Source organism: Salvelinus fontinalis, chromosome 38, assembly GCF_029448725.1.
Source record: "Salvelinus fontinalis isolate EN_2023a chromosome 38, ASM2944872v1, whole genome shotgun sequence".
In the NCBI taxonomy this organism is placed as follows: Eukaryota; Metazoa; Chordata; class Actinopteri; order Salmoniformes; family Salmonidae; genus Salvelinus; species Salvelinus fontinalis.
Window position 1 is genome coordinate 8710214 of NC_074702.1, and position 21812 is coordinate 8732025.

Below are 21812 nucleotides of genomic sequence, written 5' to 3' on the forward strand. Positions count from 1 at the left end.
GAGGGAGGACGTAAGGGATAGGGACAGAGAGAGAAAGAGAGGGGGGACGTAAGGGATAGGGACAGAGAGAGAAAGAGAAGGAGGACGTAAGGGATAGGGACAGAGAGAGAAAGAAAGGGAGGACGTAAGGGATAGGGACAGAGAAAGAAAGAGAGGGGGGACGTAAGGGATAGGGACAGAGAGAGAAAGAGAAGGAGGACGTAAGGGATAGGGACAGAGAGAGAAAGAGAGGGGGGACGTAAGGGATAGGGACAGAGAAAGAGAGGGGGGACGTAAGGGATAGGGACAGAGAGAGAAAGAGAAGGAGGACGTAAGGGATAGGGACAGAGAGAGAAAGAGAGGGAGGACGTAAGGGATAGGGACAGAGAGAGAAAGAGAGGGGGGACGTAAGGGATAGGGACAGAGAAAGAAAGAGAGGGAGGACGTAAGGGATAGGGACAGAGAAAGAGAGGGAGGACGTAAGGGATAGGGACAGAGAGAGAAAGAGAGGGGGGACGTAAGGGATAGGGACAGAGAGAGAAAGAGAGGGGGGATGTAAGGGATAGGGACAGAGAGAGAAAGAGAAGGAGGACGTAAGGGATAGGGACAGAGAGAGAAAGAGAGGGAGGACGTAAGGGATAGGGACAGAGAGAGAAAGAGAGGGGGGACGTAAGGGATAGGGACAGAGAAAGAAAGAGAAGGAGGACGTAAGGGATAGGGACAGAGAAAGAAAGAGAAGGAGGACGTAAGGGATAGGGACAGAGAAAGAGAGGGGGGACGTAAGGGATAGGGACAGAGAGAGAAAGAGAAGGAGGACGTAAGGGATAGGGACAGAGAGAGAAAGAGAGGGGGGACGTAAGGGATAGGGACAGAGAAAGAAAGAGAAGGAGGACGTAAGGGATAGGGACAGAGAAAGAGAGGGGGGACGTAAGGGATAGGGACAGAGAGAGAAAGAGAAGGAGGACGTAAGGGATAGGGACAGAGAGAGAAAGAGAGGGAGGACGTAAGGGATAGGGACAGAGAGAGAAAGAGAGGGGGGACGTAAGGGATAGGGACAGAGAGAGAAAGAGAGGGGGGACGTAAGGGATAGGGACAGAGAGAGAAAGAGAGGGGGGACGTAAGGGATAGGGACAGAGAGAGAAAGAGAGGGGGGACGTAAGGGATAGGGACAGAGAGAGAAAGAGAGGGGGGACGTAAGGGATAGGGACAGAGAGAGAAAGAGAGGGGGGACGTAAGGGATAGGGACAGAGAGAGAAAGAGAGGGGGGACGTAAGGGATAGGGACAGAGAGAGAAAGAGAGGGGGGACGTAAGGGATAGGGACAGAGAGAGAAAGGTGAGTTTGAGTGATAACCTGAAAAGGTACTCTTACAAAAAAAGGTTCTGGAGCACCTGAGAGCGTAGAGACAGAGCATAACTCAGGATTGAAGTGTGTGTGTGTGTGTGCATAACTTTAAGGATAAAACACACACCTTGATGATAGCTTTGACAGTCTCGATGTCATCCTCCCTCATCCTCCTCATTACCACCTGATCTAGCTCCAGCTTTACCATGTCTGGACTTCACACACACTGCAACACACACACACCCCCTCACTCACGCACACCTCATTCAGCAACACACACCGGTCCGCAAATATAGAACATCTCATGGTCACATAATACATTGCTTTGTACAGATACACTATGTGGTTTAATTTTGCATATTTGATTACATACAACACTACAATGACAATATACAGCGGAGTATTTATATTCTGGTTACCATAGTAGCTAAATGGTATAAAATCGTATTCAAGATGATGGAAATGTGGTGGGTTATATTTGATGCAGGCTATTTTGGGTTTGATGCCATGACTCAGAGGGAAAGCAATCCATCCCTGTAACACTGTATATGTAGCCTACATATATACCCGGGTTGGTCTCAATTTTGAAATAAATTGCTTCTACTTTTCAGTTTATTGAGAAGTCATTGAAAATAAATGCCCTTTTTTCAATTATTGGACTGTAATATTTGTTTATTTCCTGGATTGACTGCCTTCATTTGCCAGATCCACATAGAAAACACATGACATTACAGTATGAGGGCAGACCCCTATGATATCCCTCTATCAGAGACTATGTATGCCAGGTTACAGTAGATGGCTGCATGGTGCAACAAAGTAACAGCATAACGTTTGTTACTAAAATGGAACAACCGCTGCATCACACTGGCACAACACAGCCGTACCTACCTTACGAACTTGCAGCGTTGGACCACCGCCAAATGGATAGAAACGGATTTATATATTCGATGTGTATTTATTCCTCAAAACGATTTTTGAGTTTGATTGAATGACTCGCAATACTTGCGTGGCCAGCTATTGCAAATGTAGTGTTACGTAGTTTTACGATAACATTTACTGTCATGAATGCTGTCTCTACCATATTTGCATAGCGAGTACCTGCGCCGCAGAAAATTGACTAACCTGCTACGTGAACGTGGTCAGTCGCACTCGTGGAGAACCGCTATTTCCCATAATAAACTGGGATTGTCCGTTATTCTGAGCAGATCCTCTTCCTCTTTAGATAATGGGACATATATTTACGAAATAAGAAAGGTGAATTAATCAACATTCATTAAAAAATAGTAACAACTTTATTAATAATGACTATTTCCTAGTATGAATATTTATAGTGAAACCGAGCCAACATAGCCATCTATTCATCCACAAAAGAAACTCTTAGGTGTTTTATATCAACACTGTCAACATGACAGTTTAATTGAAACATACTCATTTGTTGAGGTCCCTCTTCATTAACAGTCAGTGAATGTAACTCTTTGTGTTTCTGGCACCTTGGTATTATTTCCTACAGTCCTTCCTATAGTCTCTTTCTGAACGACCTTAATCTCCTTTAGTTCAGTAGCTGGAAAAGGCCTCCACATCAAAAACACTCACACACATTGCACGCACGCATATGTACATTCATGTGTGCACACACATGCAGACACCTTCACACACATTTCCTGACAGTGGCTGTTTGGTTTAGGTTTAAGAGAACTGAGAGTTAGGTGTAGGGCCATTCGTAGCTGTGTTTTCTCCTTCATTCGCTCCAGTCTCTATTTCAATGCATTCCGCTAAGTTCCTGTCTTTTTCAGGTCTCTGTTATTCCACTCCCTCCTTTTGCTTCACTCCTCTCTACAGTTACTCCTCCTTCCCCTCTGTCCAGCCCCCCTTCTCTTAGACTGCTGGTGCTAACCTCAATTATGACGATCCCCTCTCCTCCCTCCAGCTGAAAGATGCCCTCCATTGGCCCCCTTCCCTCCCCTACAGCCCCCCCTGCCCCGCTGTAACTGCCCCCTTCTCCCTCCCCACCCCCTTCGCCTTGGATCAGGGCTATCATCTGCAAACTCTCTCCAGACCCCTGGCCCACCATCTTGTTCTCATCCCCCAGCTCAAACACCACCTCCTGCCCATTCAGAGGCATTAAGGCCTGGGGAGGTGGGTAAGAAAGTTCCAGGCTGTTGCTGGGGCCTTCTGGATAGCCACGGTCAGAAGTGGTCCGTTCTTTGCTCTGCGGCTCTGTTTGGAAATGAAGCACAAAGGACTCTCCCACTCCACCATCCTCCCCTACTCGTCTTTCTCCTTCCCTCACTCCTCCCCATTTCTGCAGCAGGTTCAGTGACACCAGGCCTCCTTTCTCCTTCCCTCCCTCTCTCTCTCCTTCTCTCTCTCCCTCAGTCTGAAAGCGCAGCACGTATGACTCCCCATCCCCCTCTCTGCCCATTCCTCCTTGCCCCCCCTCCCCGGACCCCTCCCCTTCAAACTGCAACACGTAGGACCCTCCTCCCTCTCCTCCTATCTTTACCTCTTCCTTCTTCCCTTCTTCTTTCTGGAAGCAGAGGACATACTGTTCCCCTCTCATGTCCTGCTCAGTGTTCTTGCCCAACTCTGGGGCGGTTTGGGGTTCCCCAACCCAGGCCACAGGGTCAGAGGGCAGGGAGGACGGGGTAACTGTGGTAACTGAGTTAACTGTGGCAACCTTTAGGGGTCCTGAGGTAACAGCGGCAGAGGTAGAGGAGGAGGGGGTAGAAACAGAGACAGAGGCTGTTGGTGGTGAGAAAGGACTTTGTGACTTGGCGGGTAAAGACGATGGCAATGATGATGTCATAGTGTTGGCAGCAGTAACAGTAGCTGGAGTGACACTAGTTACATTACAGCTAGACACAGGTATTACATCCCCCGACTGACTGATGGGGGCTGTTGTCATGGTGACAGAGGTGGTTGTCGTAGCAACCGAGGTGATAGTATGCCGACCTACAGCGGCTTTGGGTTTCCGTCCTCTCCTGGACCTGGCTGTCCGGGTACTTTTCCCTAAAATGGGCTTGTTCAGCATAGAGTTCAGGGAGGGAGTTGTTGTCTTAGCAACAGGAGGGTTGTTTACATTGTTGTTGGTGGTGGTGATGATGAACCTGGGCTGCTGTTGTTGCTGGGATATTGTCTGGAAATGTTGCATCTGGGTTTGGGCATGGTTTAGAACTGTCTGGACCAATGGGAGGCCCTGGGGCTCCAGGGTGGGCTGGGGATTGGTCGCTGTGGTGGGGACGAGAATCAGGCTGGGCTGGCTCCCATTGGTGGAGGGGCACTGTAGGAGGATGTACTGTGTCTGGGGGGGAGGCGGAGGGGGAGGAGGGGGGGCGGGGGCAGACAGGGGGATGAGCTGAAGCCCATTTGCTGTCTGGATCATGAAGTAGTTCTGGGAGGTGTTGGGGGGAATGTCCAGCGCCGGCTGAGACACGATCAGAGACCCAGAGTTCCCTGTGGTCTCTAGGGTGATGGGGTTTAGTAAGGTGGTGCTGGTTGTCACCCCTCCACCTGCCCTGCCTCCCTCCTTCCCCCCCACCCCAGCGTCCCCGGCCACAGCCCCGTTCCCATGGGTCCTCGTGTGCCTCTGCAAGTAGGACTGCATGACAAACTCCTTCCCACAGAAGGGACACTTGTAGTCTTTCCTGGAGGAGTGGGTTCTCAGGTGGAGCTGGAGATTGGAGGAGTGGGTGAAGCTCTTGTGACACTGGGCACAGTGGAAGGGCCGCTCGCCTGAGTGGGTGCGTTCGTGCTGTTGGAGAGAGAGGAGGGTAGGGAGGATGAGAGAAAGATAAAGGGAGAGGAGTGACAGAGTAATAGTGCATTCGGAAAGTATTCAGACTCCTTGACATTTTCCAAATGTTGTTCTAAAATGGATTTAATTGTTTTTTTCCCATTATCAATCTCCACACAATACCCCACAATGACAAAGCAAAAACAGGTTTTGGAAATGTGTGCACATTTATAATTGAAATATCACCTTTACATACAGTTGGAAGTTTACATACACCTTAGCCAAAAACATTTAAACTCAATTTTTCACAATTCCTGACATTTAATCCTAGGACAAATTCACTGTCTTAGGTCAGTTAGGATCACCACTTTATTTTTAGAATGTGACATGTCAGAATAATAGTAGAGAGAATTATTCATTTCATATTTTATTTCATCACATTCCCAGTGGGTCAGACATTTAACACACACTCAATTAGTATTTGGTAGCATTGCCTTTAAATTGTTTAACTTGGGTCAAACGTTTTGGGTAGCCTTCCCACAATAAGTTGGGTGAATTTTGGCCCATTCCTCCTGACAGAGCTGGTGTAACTGAGTCAGGTTTGTAGGCCTCCTTGCTTGCACACGCTTTTTTTGTTCTGCCCACAAATTTTCCATAGGATTGAGGTCAGGTCTTTGTGATGGCCACTCTAAAACATTGGCTTTGTTGTCCTTAAGCCATTTTGCCACAACTTTGGAAGTATGCTTGGGGTCACTGTCCATTTGGAAGACCCATTTGCTACCAAGCTTTAGGTCTACAATTTATTTTCTGAGGTCTTCGCTGATTTCTTTTGATTTTCCCATGATGTCAAGCAAAGAGGCACTGAGTTTGAAGGTAGGCCTTGAAATACATCCAAGAGGTACACCTCCAATTGACTCAAATGATGTCAATTCGCCTATCAGAAGCTTCTAAAGCCATGACATCATTTTCGGGAATTTCCCAAGCTGTTTAAAGGCACAGTCAACTTAGTGTATGTAAACTTCTGACACACTGGAATTGTGATACAGTGAATTATAAGCGAACCAATCTGTCTGTAAACAATTGTTGGAAAAATGACTTGTGTCATGCACAAAGTAGATGTCCTAATCGACTTGCCAAAACTATAGTTTGTTGACAAGAAATTTGTGGAGTGGTTGAAAATCGAGTTAACAACCTAAGTGTATGTAAACTTCCGACTTCAACTGTAAGTATTCAGACCCGTTACTCAGTACTTTGTAGAAGCACCTTTGGCACCGATTACAGCTTTGAGTCTTCTTGGGTAGGAAGCTACAAGCTTGACACACCTGTATTTGGGGAGTTTCTCCCATTCTTCTCTGCAGATCCTCTCAAGCTCTGTCAGGTTGGATGGGGAGCGTTGCTGCAAAGCTATTTTCAGGTCTCTCCATAGATGTTAGATTGGGTTCAAGTCCGGGCTCTGGCTGGGACATTCAGAGACTTGCCCCAAAGCCAGTCCTGCCTTGTCTTGGCTGTGTGCTTAGGGTCGTTTCCTGTTGGAAGGTGAACCTGCACCCCAGTCTGAGGTCCTGAGCGCTCTGGAGCAGGTTTTCATCAAGGATCTCTCTGTACTTTGCTCCGTTCATCTTTCCCTCGATTCCTGACTAGTCTCCCAGTCCCTGCTGCTGAAAAACATCCCCACAGCATGATGCCACCACCAGGCTTCACCATAGGGATGGTGCTTGGTTTCCTCCAGACGTGACGCTTGGCATCCAATCTTGGTTTCATCAGACCAGAGAATCTTGTTTCTCATGGTCTGAGAGTCTTTAGGTGCCTTTTTGGCAAACTCCAAACAGGCTGCCATGTGCCTTTTACTGAGGAGTGGCTTCCGTCTGGGCAATCGACCATAAAGGCCTGATTGGTGGAGTGCTGCAGAGATGGTTGTCCTTATGGAAGATTCTCCCATCTCCACAGAGGAACTCTAGAGCTCTGGTAGAGGGACCATCGGGTTCTTGGTCACCTCCCTCACCAACGCCCTTCTCCCCCATTTGGCCGGGCGGCCAGCTCTAGGAAGAGTCTTGGTGGTTCCAAACTTCTTCCATTTAAGAGTGATGGAGGCCACTCTGTTCTTGGGGACCTTCAATGCTGCAGAAATGTTTTGGTACCCTTCCCCAGATCTGTGCCTCGCCACAATCCTGTCTCGGGGCTCTATGGGCAATTCCTTCGACCTCATGGTTTGGTTTTTGCTCTGACATGCACTGTCAACTGTGGGCCCTTATATAGACAGTTGTGTGCCTTTCCAAATCATGTCCAATCAATTGAATTTACCACACGTGGACTCCAATCAAGTTGTAGAAACATCTCAAAGATGATCAATGGAAACTGGATGCACCTGAGCTCAATTTCAAATCTCATAGCAAAGGGTCTGTAGTTAGTTATAGTTATGTAAATGTCATATCAGTTTTTTAAAATTGTTAATAAATTAGCAAAAATGTCTAAAAACCTGTTTTTGCTTTGTCATTATGGGGTATTGTGTGTAGATTGATGAGGGAAAATGTAATTTAATGCATTTTAGAATAAGCCTGTAATGTGACAAAATGTGGAAAAAAAATCTAGGAGTCTGAATACTTTCCAAATGCACTGTGTATATATATAGAGAGATGGAGCGAAGGAGCCGCGAAGGAGCCACTGTACACAATATCATAAGAATCTTAGCATCAGCCATAGCAGAGCTATCTGTGCTGACCTGTTTGAGGTTGGAGGTCTGTGAGAAGGACTTGGAGCAGATGGGACAGATGTGAGGGCGCAGGCCAGAGTGGAGCTGACTGTGTCTCCTCAGACAGCTGCTGTTTTTGAAGGACTTGCCACACTCCTGACACACGTAGGGCCGCTCGCCCGTGTGCTGGCGCAGGTGGTACTGGTAGTGGGAGCTCCACTTGAAGGTGAGCGGGCAGTAGGGGCACTGGAACGCTCGCACACCTGTATGCACCTGGAGAGGAGGGAGGGGGTGATCAGTCAGAAAATAACTGAATACGGCCTGGATTCTTCTGAAAGTACAGGTACATTCAAAAGTTTGAACAAGAAAAGCAGGTCATAAACTGCTATAATGCAGCAGTGCCACTGTTTCGCACATTGTGACAAATGCTGCGTTTAGACAGGCTCCCAATTCTGATCTTTTTCCCCCACTAATTGGTCTTTTGACCAATCACATCAGATCTTTTCACATCAGATATGTTTGAAGGCTGATCTGACTGGTCAAAAGACCAATTAGTGAAAAAAAGATCAGACTTGGGCTGCCTGTCTAAACGCAGCCTTAGTGAGATAGAAATGGACGGATGCGTCTTACCCTCTGGTGTATGGAGAGCAGTGAGGACCTCTTGAAGCTCTTGCCACACTCTGTGCAGCGGTAGGGTCTCTCTCCTGTGTGGTCCCTCATGTGGTACCTCAGACCTGATGAGCCCTTGAAGGCCTTCCCACACTCAGAGCAACGGTACGGCCTCTCTGTACCGTACCCACAGGGACAGGGAGAGATAGAATGTTATATAGACTTCTTTTTTTCCACACATGAATTCTACAGGTAATTTCATGAGCAGCAGTAGGTTCGGCTCTGTTACTGTCAATGTATCTCACTTTAAAAGTATTTTCTATCAAAATGCCATAAGAAAAAGACTAACTCACCATTGTTCCCCCCAGCAGTCTTACTAGCTGCTCCTCTCCTCTGGCCCTTGACCACTGCTCTGGTGGATGGCTTGACCATCTCCCTGTCCCCCTCCTCGGTCACAGCCATCAGGCTGACGTGGATCTCCCCCTGGGTGTCCTGGTGCTGGTCCCCCTGGCTGGGGGAGGAGGGCAGGGGCAGGGAAAGGGACAGGGACGCGGGGCAGACGATCTCCGCCTCAGCCTCGGCCAGGAGGCGCTGCTCAGGGGTGTGGGAGTGCTGGTGGGTGAGCAGGGAAGAGAGGAGGGTGAAGGAGCGGTCGCATGCAGAGCAGCTGAACTGGGAGCGAGACTGGGAGGGAGAGAGGGAGTGGACCTGGAGAGGGAGCAGAGGGAGAGAAGAAGATTTGGGAAGAGAGAGGGTCATCAAAACAGACTATTTATAGATCAGATAACGTCAGCTTTACAGACACCAAGGAGTAGATCAGTTCAGACTAATCAAAGTGTAGATTACATCACACATTCCAGAGTTCCAACTTGTAATACGGCTGGAGGGGCTTTCTACTAATGCATCCAATGGAACTGTCTGCGAAAGGCATACCGCCGGGAGCTGCATGTAGATTTGACAGCTCTCAAACAAAAGCAATGATACGCTATGCAATTGTCGGTTATCGCAGGTTAATGCTTAACTGATTGAATCTGGGCCCAAGTTAGACTAAGTAGAAACGGACTGGCATCCAGGAGAGACCTTATGCCATAGTAGTGAGGATGTGCAGCCCATCAGCTGATTGGTACCTGTGCCAGGTGTCTGTTGAGCCCTCCACTGGTCTTGAAGCTCTTCCCGCAGTAGGCACACTCTGTGCCCGTCCCTGTGGTGTTACCCCCTGTCTCCACGCTGTCTGTGGGGATCTGAGCCCCCACTGTGAAGCTCTGCAGCAGGTCTAACTGGGCCTGGGTAGTCCCCATATTCTGACATGGGACACAACACTATTAGGCCAGAGTCATTGCACTACAACATCAACATCCCGGCAGTCATATTAGCTGAGATATTGACCTAGAGGGTAGAGTAAGAAACCAAATATTGATCATGAATGGATGAATCTGGTGTGACCCTAAAGCAGAGCCTTAGGGGTAACCTCCCCAGGCTGAGACAGAGTTCTACTACTCACCCCTCCGTCCACTCCCCCGGTCAGTCCCAGTAGTTCAGCCGTAGTGTGTCCGTTCTCTGCTGCTGCCGTCGTTGTCTCCACCACCTCCTCAAAGTCAGCCAGCAGATGCCCCACCCCTCCCTCTCCCTCCTCCCCCACCCCGCTGCCCCCCTCCTCCCCGGGGCCCAGGTGCATGGCCTGGTGGTCCTCTAGCTCTGTCCGTGTGCTGAATGTCTGACTACAGCTGCCACAGCTGTACAGCAGCACGCTGGCGCCCGACTCCGTGCTCACGTGCACTTCTGTCCCGATGGCCCTGGATGTGCACATGCCCCCCTGGGTGAGGGTGAGATGGGGCAGGAGGTTCTGGTGACCTGACGATAGGAATACCTCCCCGACCCCCACCCCCACCATGGCCTCCTGGCTCACAAAGCCCATGTCCGTCAACATTTGTGATGTCACGTCCTCCCCCACTATCACTTCCTGTATCTCATCCCCCATGTTGCCTCCCCCTGTCTCCCCCCCATTTCCTTCACCAGTGTGACTTTGAGAATTCCGGTGCAGGGCCAGATTGGATGAGTGTGTGAAACTGCGTCCACACTCTCCACAGATGTAGGGCCTCTCTCCTGTGTGGATTCTCATGTGTTGTCTGAGGTTGGTGGACTGGGTGAAGGCCTTGGTACACACGGTGCACACGTAGGGTTTCAGACCTAGGTGCACGTTCTTGTGTCGGCGCAGGCTGCTGGAGTTCTTGAAGGCCTTGGGGCAGCTGTCGCAGGGGTAGGGGCACTCGCCTGTGTGCTGGCGCAGGTGGTACTGGTAGTGGGAGCTCCACTTGAAGGTGAGCGGGCAGTAGGGGCACTGGAAGGTCCGCAGGCCTGTGTGGACACTACGATGGACCTGGAGACATGCACAAGAGAGAGGAGGACGTCCGTGACTGGTCCCTTAACCCAAAAAAGAGCCTTTTACTACTTTTTTCAACATTCAACAAAAGTTGTAACAAATTTTTACCACAATATGTGGGAACCACTACTGGCCAGTGTTTCTCACCTGGAGCAGAGAGGAGCGTTTGAAGGCTTTGTCACAGTCCTCACACTTATAGGGCTTCTCCCCTGAATGAGACCTGCACAGAAAAAACAAACATGAAAACAGACAATCTACTGACTTCAACAGATCTACAGGACATCATACCGGCTACAGGAAGAATTCCTGGTTGCATTGATTAAATAGACTCACATTATATTGTTCACGTCACCATTTGGATTATTGTGACAGAACTAAACAGATAAAAACAGATGGACACAAAGAGAAGAATACTCTTCATAAAGTGAGATGTGTGTTATAAGCTGCAATCATTTCTATTGCTAACTTTCACTGTGCCACTCCCCCACTGTCTCCCTCCCTGCAGTACCTCTGGTGGTAGAGGAGTGCGGAGGAGCCCTTGAAGGCCTTGGGGCAGAGGTTACAGCGGTAGGGCCTCTCGTTGTTGTGGCTGCGCTGGTGGTGGGCCAGCCTTGAAGACCACTTGAAGCTCTTGCCACAATCCAGGCACTGGAACGGGTGCTCAGGGTGCTCCTGGAGATGGGGCGCAGCCAGGACCGATGACGTCACCATCTGCACCCCTACCCCGGTCAGCACTATATCCTCACCCCCCTCCACCATCCCTTTCTCCCCATCCGCTTCTTCCCCCCTTTCCCTGTCCTCCTCCCCTTCTCCTGGTCCCTGCAGCGATGGGAAGGGAGAGAGGGAGGAGGACGATTGAGGGGGTAATAGTTCTGCTTGGACCACTAGAGCGGAGTTTGCCATGTTGAGGCAAGACACGATTAGGGAATAAAAGGTTGTATGTTGGGTATTAATGTAAGTGTGTGTATTAGTGTTGGTGGAGCTGTGTCTCTTCTTTCCCGGTGTCATTCATTGCTGGTGGAAAGGTTCCTTCAGCTGATGTGGCTCTGTTCCTCAGTGTGTGGAAACAACAGCTGAGCTGATGTAGTGTGTGGTCTCCTTTCGAGTAGGGCTGTGAAATAAAATAAAACACAAAGTATTGATCAATGACACAAGGTCCAGGAACTAACACCAAAGCAACATTAACTATTGATCTCCATCTACAATTATTCAAACATCTACGAATAATAAAAGTCGACCAAAAGACTGACCCGCCTATCCCTTTAAATCCCACCTTCTCCCGATCCCTCCTTCTTCTCTTATTCTTCTTATTTCTCCCCTCCCTCCTCCCTGGCCGTCTTTCTGTTTATACGCGTCTGTACCTGATGAGCGTGTGCGGAAAATGTCGGTTTCTCCAAGCTAAAAGGCAGAAAAAACAAATGCTACCTACCCTATGATGTAAATTATAAGCAGAAAATGTTATAGATGCCGCCTCTGCAACTGGCCTGCGAATCTATAAACCTTCGTCCGTGCGGCATTCTTCGCTATATAATGTTTGATAGGAATGGTGCATTAGTAATATTGCAACAATTACTCACCTAGTATCATTAACTCATGGTTAATGCTTTTGTTGATATTGTAAAAAGGGATTGAGACTCGCAGTGCTACTCCATACAACCTTAACAATAAACCTGAGCACAAACTAACAAGCTAGCTAGCAGTCACCCACCCGCTGCTGCCTCCCAACAACGACGATCGCTATAGGCTGGGTCTAGCCCCGAATGCACCACTGCCATTGGGTAAGAGTTTCAACAGTCAACTCTTGTCTCTAGATCTGTTTAAAATATATGATAATACTGTACGAATTTGTGATTTAGTACTTGAATTCACACATTGTTTGAATGTTAACCCCAAATATAAAAAATCTTATTATAGGTTAATTGGAAATAGGTTTATGAACTCTGTGCTTGCTGCAGTGCCTGATGGTCAATGCAGTTGTTGGTAGAATGTAGGAAAGGCCCTGTAGTGTGTGATGATGGACGAGACACAGGAGGATGGTGAATAAGGGAGGGAAAGAAAAAAAGAGAGCATGATGTGTAGGCCTACCTAATATTGGAAAATATGACAAAGTAACATGAAAAGCCCATCTCATTGTGCATGTTCTTTATTTTTTTCAAGGCACACATTTCACAGTTAGGCCAATCAGTCAGTCTGTGTGCTGGAGACCCCAAGCACAAGGTTTTACACAGCATTCACGCATGGTGCTACAATGATTTCAACATGGATGATAGCAATGATAATGGTAATTATGAATAAAAACAGTATAAAAGTACAAAAACAACAGGAGACTTGCTCCTCTGCAGCGCAAATAAATAGTTCCACCAAAGTAATCTTAAATAAATAGTAAATACTGTAACAGAATACTAGAATAGAATAATATTGATATTGCGACAAAACAATAGGGATAGCATTGACAGAGTATTCTACATTAAATGTCCTAGAAAACTATAATAGACAATTGCATTGTATACAACAATTTACATTATTGTACAAGTATGTACAACTGTGCAGAACTGTAGTATCACAATATCACAATACATAGTATTTTAAGGCTTGGGGTGTTTTTTAATTTCTTATTTATGTCACTAAAACGCTCAAACATTATGTGTACCAAGGTACAGATTAAGGATCAGCTGACTCAAAAGGCTAATCCTAACAAATGTGTGCAAAGAGATTATATCAGGTCCTAGATCAGTGCTTAGCAACAGGGCATACTCATAAAACTTTACCACAGTGTTAGATATACCACCTGTTATTTTTCCATGTGGGACACAGCCACTTATAGCAACTAAACCCATGGAAAAACGATCTACCCTCCTATGTTGTGTTGACATCCTGATTGAGGCTTGGTTCATAATTCTCTTTCTTAACAGTTTACAAAACCAAACAGGTGGCACATTTAACATGTTCAGAAGATTCTATGAGTAACCCTAAATCTACCAGGTAAAGTACAGCACTGTAAGAAAAATACATGTACGCTCTCCCAAGATATGCTTGCTACAAGCCAAGTATGTTTGCTACATCTACTGGCGGAAATAGGCTACTCTTTGTAAAGAGAGACAGGTTAAATAGTTGAAAATACAATCCATATCATTAGAGACTGTAAGAAGTCAGGAAGTGCTACTGTGTGGTCACCTTGTTTAGTTTGGGAGGTGGGATGAACGGGGAGGGAGAGAACAAAATAGGAGTTGACAAGGTACAAGAAATTAAATTCACAACAATAAAGTAAGTAAAAATAATATGTGACACGTTACAAAATCAAATAAATAATGACATCAAATAAATAACTTAATAAATAAATAAATACATAAATAACACAGTCAGGAACAAGGTATTTAAGAGAGAGAATGGGGTGGCAGTGACGTGTTCGTGAATATTGAAGACCATTACTGGTTGTAATAGTGTGAATATGGTGGATCCTCATAGGCTGTAGTTTGAATATGGAGCTCCCTCATTGGCTACAATGAGAATGGACGTTCAGTGACAACAGTGCAAGGTTGTAGTGTGGTTATCTTGAATCACCGTTGGTTGTAGTACCGGTTGAAGCTAGTAGATCCTCATTGGTTATAGTGTGGATTCTGTGTATCCCTATAGACTATAGCACTTCAGGAATCATCATTGTACTCCAGACATTTTGGACTTTGTACTGAGCACTGAGAACACTCGTTGGGCCCAATCACAGAAGAGTCTGAACTGTAGTAGCAGCTCCTGGGAAGACTGTAACACATCAAACTGGGAGGGGGGTGCAGGCGGCATCGAGGGAGAGGGAGGAGAGAGACGCTGAGCATCAACTCTCATCATCTATGAGGAGAACGGAGAGAGCGAGAGAGGGATGGTTTAGATTTCCTGTCTGAAGTGCTAGGCTAGACTAATGTACCTCCCATCCGAGGAATGTGATGCAACAGGCCTTAATGTAATGATTGAAACTGAGTGCAAGAACTGCAGAGCTATACCATTATTAGATCATCACAGTGTAAGAACAGTAGAACGATCTGATAAAACCTCACATGTATAATATATCCAAATGATATAAATGTACTACGCTGCATACTGTATCAGCTGTATTAGTGTTGAACAGAGCAGTTACCTGATGCTCTAGCATGCTGGTGAGAGACTTGATGAGTGACATCATCTGTCCCAGTTTAGGGAGAGCAGGGTGGTGGTGTTTCCTTGATGCTCTGCTCAACCAGGCAAAATGGTGCTCAAACGACTTCAAGTCCGCGTGGAGCTGAGAGAGAGTGGGTCTCATCTAGAGGAGAGAAGAGGGGGGGGGGGTGAAGAGAGAGAGATTTAGTATCAATGTCTGGGACATGACGGAACACATCTGGAAGGCAGAAAGACATAGACACACACACAACGTAAAATACATTTACCTCAAGGGAGTTGATGTCACTTGCCCTGTTGTTCATTAGTGGCAAGGACTTAAATCTATGCTGTTCTGGGTCAGTCTCGAACGCATGTTCCTTCTGTAAGAAAAACGGACAAAACAACACGCTACATCAGTCAAATACATCCTCACTAATTTACACATCCTCACAAGAGTCACGTAAGCATAAGGAAAGTATTACTCCAGAAGCACCTAGATCAGATGACTGTCTGGCCAGGACTACAGACTCTAGCTTTCCCTGAGAAAAGTGTGGTCGGGTCAGGGAGAGTTCACCCAGATCGTAACCCCAAAAACGTCAACAATAAGAGCAAGTGACCTGAAACCACAGGATGTTTTCTACTGGGAGAGGAGGAGAACAACATATGCTGTGACTAAGAGAGCACCGAATGGGATAGACAACACAGAGCTGCAGGGAAACTCCAGGGTCGCAGCTATTAAAAAGTCTGAGATGACGTATTGCTGTGTAGTAATGTGTGTACAATCCTCAGTCTGTCTCCACTGCTCACAGCCACCACTAGGGGGAGACAGACCACATCACAGCAGATTCGGGGGGGGGGGGGGGGGGGGTGCTACTGTATCTCTGTGGGCCTTTAACAGGTGAAGAAGTGATTTATGAGTAAGAATGTGAATGACGTGAAGCACAACAGTGACTGATGCCATGTGCGTCAGAGCACCAATCAGTGGAGAAACATAACAGCATTAGGAAAACATGATAGATGGTGGTACACAATGAGTTGTGTACACTTAATGCTTCCTCATGCTATTGTGGTGTTCTGTCCTCATTGTGCTTTTACCATCGTGTTTTGCTATTATTGTTGTTTTCCCATCTCTCTCTCTCTCATCCCTCCCTCACTCACTTGCTTCTCAGACCACTAATGTTTGTGGCTTAATGTTTTGTCTTTCTTTCAGAATTAATCCAATCCCACCCCTCATCCCTTTCACCCCTCTTTGGGTTATTTCTCCTTCTGCTTTCCTCTCTACCTTCTCTCTTACACCCTGTTACACACACACACACACACACACACACACACACACACACACACACACACACACACACACACACACACACACACACACACACACACACACACACACACACACACACACACACACACACACACACACAGGCTGGTGACCACTTCTCATGCACCTCTCTCTGATCTCTTTATCTGCTCAGTCTCAGCATGTAATTCTCTCTTATCCTCCATTTCTCGTTCTCTCCATCATGACCTCACTCAACTGAACCTTGCACCCCCCCAACAATCTTTCTGAATGCAAATACTGGAATGTTATAAATCTCTGTGATTTTTATCAGGTCACTTTGCTGTGGCGACCGACAACCAAACACTAAACACCACACCTACACAACTATTTACAGCACCCTCAATGCACACACACTCTGACACACACAACACATGGACACACACACGAAAACACACAACAGACATGTAGAAACATTACACAGACACATGCACACACACACACACACACACACACACACAGTTTTATTGCTTTCTTGTGGGGACTTTCCGTTGAATCCAGTTCTATTTTTTCCCTAGCCTTGACCCCTGTTCAGTGGAACTCTGCACAAGAAGAAAAGAAACCAAAATAAATGCTTCATGTCATTGAAAAACAAACACAACATTTTGTCAAAGCAGCATATTGCCGTTGCTGTGCAGAGTTCTTTAATAAAGCTACTTTACTCTTCTTTGATAAAGCTACTTCCTCACATCTGGCCCCCATACTACACTATTGCTATAGCACTGTGTCCTTATACAGAGATACTGCACACACGCATGCGCACACACACACACACTTATTGACCAATCCTCCTGCCAGAGACTAGAGTGTGTAACTATTTTCAGATTTGTGTCTTAAACAAATGTGCTTTCTGATTTACATCATATAAAAATAGTATCTCTTGCGGTCATGAATAACCAAAGATAAGGATATGTTCTGGTTCACCTGTTCAAACACATTGCTTACAGAACACTTCCAGCACATCTGTAGGCCAAACGTACACAGCAATCATTTCCATTTCAATACAAACTCCCCAGCCACTTTTACTTGGGCATCTAGATTAGAACAACTTCAGGAAACAGCACCAGATAAGCAACAGGTGCCAATCCACATTCCATTTCCTCACAGCTAATAAACTGAGTTAATCAGTTCCAGAAATAACTATTACCGGTAGTTACTTTCAATTCTCTTTGAGTGTGTGTTTTCTACTCCAGGTATAAGTTGTCCATAGGCACAGATCTAGGACCAGCGTACCACCCCCAATCATAACCCTTAGCATTAACACTAAACTGACCTGAGATCAGTGTCTAGAGGCAAAGTTAGTCGGTCCTGTCTGGATTAAGGCTGACCTCACATAGGGAAATCTCTATTGACGCTTGCCCTGACTGTCCTACTCACACAGCTAAGGGACTCTTAATACATTGGCTGACACAACACAAGCAGGTTAACGTAGCCAGGAGAATAAGACATCTAAGTCAACTGTCCAGAGGTGTATTGCGTCACAGTCAGGGAGAGTGAGGCAGAAGGAGCATGGCTTCTTATGACTGCTCTATGCAATCACTATAGTAGTCATTAAGGGGTCATAAAGGTGAGCTATTGGACAACAACCCCAGCCAGTCTCTTTTCATGTGCCTCAGGTAACTGGTCATGGCATGATCACCACCACACAATCAATACAGTATACAGTATAAAGTATACAGCATAGCAATCTCCCCATCGTGACATCAGAAGTGAGTACAGTAACATTCCACTTACCAATAGATCTGCTGTGATCTGCCTCAGATTCTTCGTCTGATTGGCCAATCTATTCAGTTCGTGCACGACGTTCGGCCGCCGGTAGGGGGCGGGGACGGCAGACGTAAATAAAGGAAGCTGGGCCAATAGCAGCGAGAGCAGCAGAGAGGAGGAGGAGTCGACAAGCACTGCAGGGTGGGAGGAAACGGAAGCAATTATTAGGTTTATATGACCGCGGAGAAGTGCTGTCATGTCGATATAATAATAATGACCTCGGGGTACGGCTGTCAACTCTCCAGAGATATTGCACCATAATGTAAAGATAAACCCAGACTTGGCAGTGGAATCCTTCAGAGTTGCACAAAGCAGAGTCATGTTTTCACAGGTTACATGAACATCTATCTAATTCATTCCATCCTATGACTCATAATATCATTAACAATAACAACACCTTCACAGTTATCGACTTTCCTGAATGCCTCTAATTATCACACCTGCAATACGACACATCAGTTGTTGGATGTGACCAGAGTCCTAAATGCAAATCACTTGACCTAAATCATTACATGCTATGACACACTATAATACTATGTTGATCTTCACAATTATCGACTTTCATGAACGCCTCCAATTGTCACACCTGCAATAGTATACATAAGTTGTTGGATGACATAAATTACATAGCCTAAACCAAGACAGTTCTGTAACAGTAAGCTCATTCATTTCTTCTCTTTCAAGTTCAAATACAAGGTAAAGAAAGTCCCAATTGCTGCTGAAATGATAAGTGCCTGTGTAATTACAGGAGAACCACAAGAAGCACAAGCCAGGACTCAGGAGAGCATCACTCCTTGTTCAAACTTTAACCACCTGCTGGTATAAGACGTCAGTGTCTAGGCTTCTTGAAACAAATGGATGGTGGTCACTGAACATGGCAATCTTAGCTGCAATTAAGTAACATTTGCATGCTCAGTAATTGCATTTGAATATGGAATAGCCCAATCAATGATCATACCCTGAGAATCGTGACAGCATATTATTATGCCAACATATTAGACATAGGCTTAACTAAACAAGACAAGTTAGAGAGAAAGGATGATAAGAAAATTCAGAAACAATTGAAAGAATAATCAGGCACTTACATTTCATATTTGTTCGTGTACAAGAAATAAATGCACGACTTGCAATAAATAAATAGTTAAAATAAGGTAAGAAAATTAATTAATAAATCGAACTCCAGAAATTGTCACGTGCTCCAGTTCTTCTCCCGTTCACACTCCGCGAAAAGAGTGGAGGCAAGAGATTGCAGAAGAGGAATAGAACGAGAGAATGAATGAATGAAAAAGTAGAGGAATGAGGGCGAACTATCCAATAAAGAAATAAAATACAATGCCTCCAAACTTTTTGTTCAGTAAAGTTTGAGTTTAGTTTTAGTAATGAACTGATAGTAACGATAGACAGACACTCAGACAAATGGTTAGGGAGTGATAGACGGATGAGTGCAGAGAGAGGGATGCGAGTGTGTGGAAGTCAAATTTTCGCGCAGTGAAATGTTTAGGCTTGTTTTAAACGTCCTTTTATAAAGACTGGGCTGTATGACACATCGACTGAGTCACCGACATTCATTCATAAAAACACACGTGCTCCCTCTTTCCTCCTCCCCTCCCTCCCAGAGCTGTCTCTCCCTTAGCAAATTTTTCAAAATGTTCCGTTGTTTTTTCTTTTTTTTTCTGTCTGTATCACTTTCTCTCGTCCATCCTGTCCCTATCTCCAGTAGTCTACACTTCCCCCGTCGCATCCCGCTACCTATTTATCAGTCCATCTACCTCTTTCTATCTTTCCATCTCCAAATCTCTTCCCCCCTCTCTCTATCACTGCAGAAGTTTAAAAAGGCCATTGTTTAATTTTATATCAGCCTATCTCCAGTCCTGTATCCTTTATACAGTGGATCCACCTTGTTTTCTCTCTCCCTCTCATTGTTTATTGTGTTTCTCTGAGTGTTAAAAATGCTTTTTGACTGTGGCTTTACAGTAGGACTCTGCTCCATATGGCACGTTCCCCACTTCATAGTTCATACACAGAGAAAACACCTCTCTCACCCCCCCACTCTCCTTTTTTTCAGACAGCCACTCCTGAGACATCATCCTGTTATTTCCACTTTCCCCCCTTCTTTTTTCTCTCCATCTCTCCCTCTCCAGGGTAAAGGAAAGAGTGAGAGACAGAGCGGGACGGGAGAGAGGTGTTGTCCAGAAGGGGCCTAGTGTTGCATAGAAACAGTGACAGGACTCTAGTCCAGTAACACAGTGTCAGGGAGGGGGAATAAGATGGGGTTAAAACAGTACACACACACACACACACACACACACATAAACCAACAAAAGGATAAAATGCTTAGGAGGTGTGGGCCTTCAAGGGAGAACATCAGACACACTAATAATGATGTGGGTAGTGGGTACAAGTGTTAAGTGATGGGCCTACACACACACACACACACACACACACACACACACACACACACACACACACACACACACACACACACACACACACACACGGATACACAAATAAACACACTGACACTTATGAGGGCATAGTGGCGAGGAGGCTGGGTGGTAGAGGTGTGGGAAACAAGTAGTATTCTCTTTTCCTGGGTCAACAGCAGACAAGAAAAGAGAGGAGAGGAGAAGGGGAGAGGAGGAGAGGAAATGGATGAATGTGGTGGACCGAGGGAGATACTGACACACTCACTCTTTTTAATTTCCCACATCAAAGGGCTGTTTGAAGACACAGCTGGGGTAAGAAGAAAAGAAAGAGTGAAGTTAGTCACTCTCCCTCCCTAGTTCCCTCTCTCTCCTTCTCTCCGTCTGCCTACCCTGATGGGGGTCTCCTGGGTGGTTCTGAGGCACTGAGAGTCTGTTAGACAATCTGCCAGTGGTGATCACTCATATCACTCATACACATTGTCACTCTATGTGTGTGTGTGAGTGAGAGGGAGGGAGTGCCCATGTATGCAGTGTGTGAGTGAGAGGGAGGGAGTGCACGTGTGTGTGTGTGTGTGTGTGTGTGTGTGTGTGTGTGTGTGTGTGTGTGTGTGTGTGTGTGTGTGTGTGTGTGTGTGTGTGTGTGTGTGTGTGTGTGTGTGTGTGTGTGTGTGTGTGTGTGTGTGTGTGTGTGAGAGAGAGAGAGGGAGGGAGTGCACATGTATGCAGTGCGTGTGTGTGAGAGTGAGGGAGTGCACATGTATGCAGTGTGTGTTTGTATGCTCATGGGGAAAGAAGGCCTCTGTGCCATGGTGTGTGTGTGTGTGTGTGTGTGTTAGGAGAAGGGGTAGTGTGTGTGTGTGTGTGTGTGTGTGTGTGTGTGTGTGTGTGTGTGTGTGTGTGTGTGTGTGTGTGTGTGTGTGTGTGTGTGTGTGTGTGTGTGTGTGTGTGTGTGTGTGTGTGTGTGTGTGTGTGTGTGTGTGTGTGTGTGTGTGTGAATGTGAGTATGTGTGTGGGTAATTAGTAGGCTGGTGGTGTGAATGTGGTGTATATATGTACAATAATATTAAGTGTTTGTTTGTGTGTGTTTGTGTGTGCTACCCATTACATCACCAATGTGTATAAACCACCGGAGGAGGAGTAGCAGAGTGAGAACCTGAATTAAACCTCCAACACATCAGAGAGAACGGAACCTGTGACATGGTCTATACCAGCCGTGTGTGTGTGTTAAAATGTTAGACATCAGAGGAACCTGTGACATGGTCCATACCAGCCGTGTGTGTGTGTTAAAATGTTAGACATCAGAGGAACCTGTGACATGGTCTATACCAGCCGTGTGTGTGTTAAAATGTTAGACATCAGAGGAACCTGTGACATGGTCTATACCAGCCGTGTGTGTGTGTTAAAATGTTAGACATCAGA

At 46.2% G+C, this 21812-nt stretch overlaps 2 protein-coding genes and 1 pseudogene across 2 annotated transcripts; all 3 read right to left on the reverse strand.

The window, feature by feature from the left end:
* LOC129837431 (probable N-acetyltransferase 14) overlaps positions 1 to 2201 on the reverse strand; it is a 28063-nt pseudogene extending 25862 nt beyond the window's left edge.
* Positions 2202 to 3111: 910 nt separating this feature from the next.
* On the reverse strand, positions 3112 to 12466 carry LOC129837103 (zinc finger protein 850-like). The gene is made up of 10 exons (XM_055903018.1): positions 12311 to 12466; positions 12007 to 12131; positions 11242 to 11844; positions 10881 to 10953; positions 9855 to 10730; positions 9481 to 9654; positions 8707 to 9061; positions 8375 to 8529; positions 7775 to 8017; positions 3112 to 5073 (listed from the first exon to the last, which is right to left on the reverse strand). The coding sequence occupies exons 3-10, from the start codon at positions 11634 to 11636 to the stop codon at positions 3112 to 3114; spliced, it is 4233 nt and encodes a 1410-aa protein (XP_055758993.1). The 5' UTR covers positions 11637 to 11844; positions 12007 to 12131; positions 12311 to 12466.
* A 394-nt stretch (positions 12467 to 12860) lies between these two features.
* On the reverse strand, positions 12861 to 18288 carry LOC129837104 (interleukin-11-like). The gene is made up of 5 exons (XM_055903019.1): positions 18186 to 18288; positions 17935 to 18101; positions 15146 to 15238; positions 14860 to 15021; positions 12861 to 14573 (listed from the first exon to the last, which is right to left on the reverse strand). Exons 1-5 carry the CDS (start codon positions 18286 to 18288, stop codon positions 14388 to 14390), a joined length of 711 nt encoding a protein of 236 aa, XP_055758994.1. The 3' UTR covers positions 12861 to 14387.
* Between the last annotated feature and the right edge of the window lie 3524 nt (positions 18289 to 21812).

What these genes read in the sequence shown, in the direction of transcription:
- LOC129837103 (XM_055903018.1), bottom strand. Translation starts at nt 11,636, where the DNA reads ATGGCAAACTCCGCTCTAGTGGTCCAAGCAGAACTATTACCCCCTCAA. An exon ending in GACTGCTGGGGGGAACAATG is followed by an intron (nt 8,530 to 8,706) that starts GTGAGTTAGTCT and finishes GGTACGGTACAG; the next exon opens with AGAGGCCGTACCGTTGCTCT. An exon ending in AGACCTCCAACCTCAAACAG is followed by an intron (nt 5,074 to 7,774) that starts GTCAGCACAGAT and finishes TCTCTCCAACAG; the next exon opens with CACGAACGCACCCACTCAGG.
- LOC129837104 (XM_055903019.1), bottom strand. Translation starts at nt 18,288, where the DNA reads ATGACTCTGCTTTGTGCAACTCTGAAGGATTCCACTGCCAAGTCTGGG. An exon ending in GTGACATCAACTCCCTTGAG is followed by an intron (nt 15,022 to 15,145) that starts GTAAATGTATTT and finishes TCTCTCCTCTAG; the next exon opens with ATGAGACCCACTCTCTCTCA. An exon ending in CCAGCATGCTAGAGCATCAG is followed by an intron (nt 14,574 to 14,859) that starts GTAACTGCTCTG and finishes TTCTCCTCATAG; the next exon opens with ATGATGAGAGTTGATGCTCA.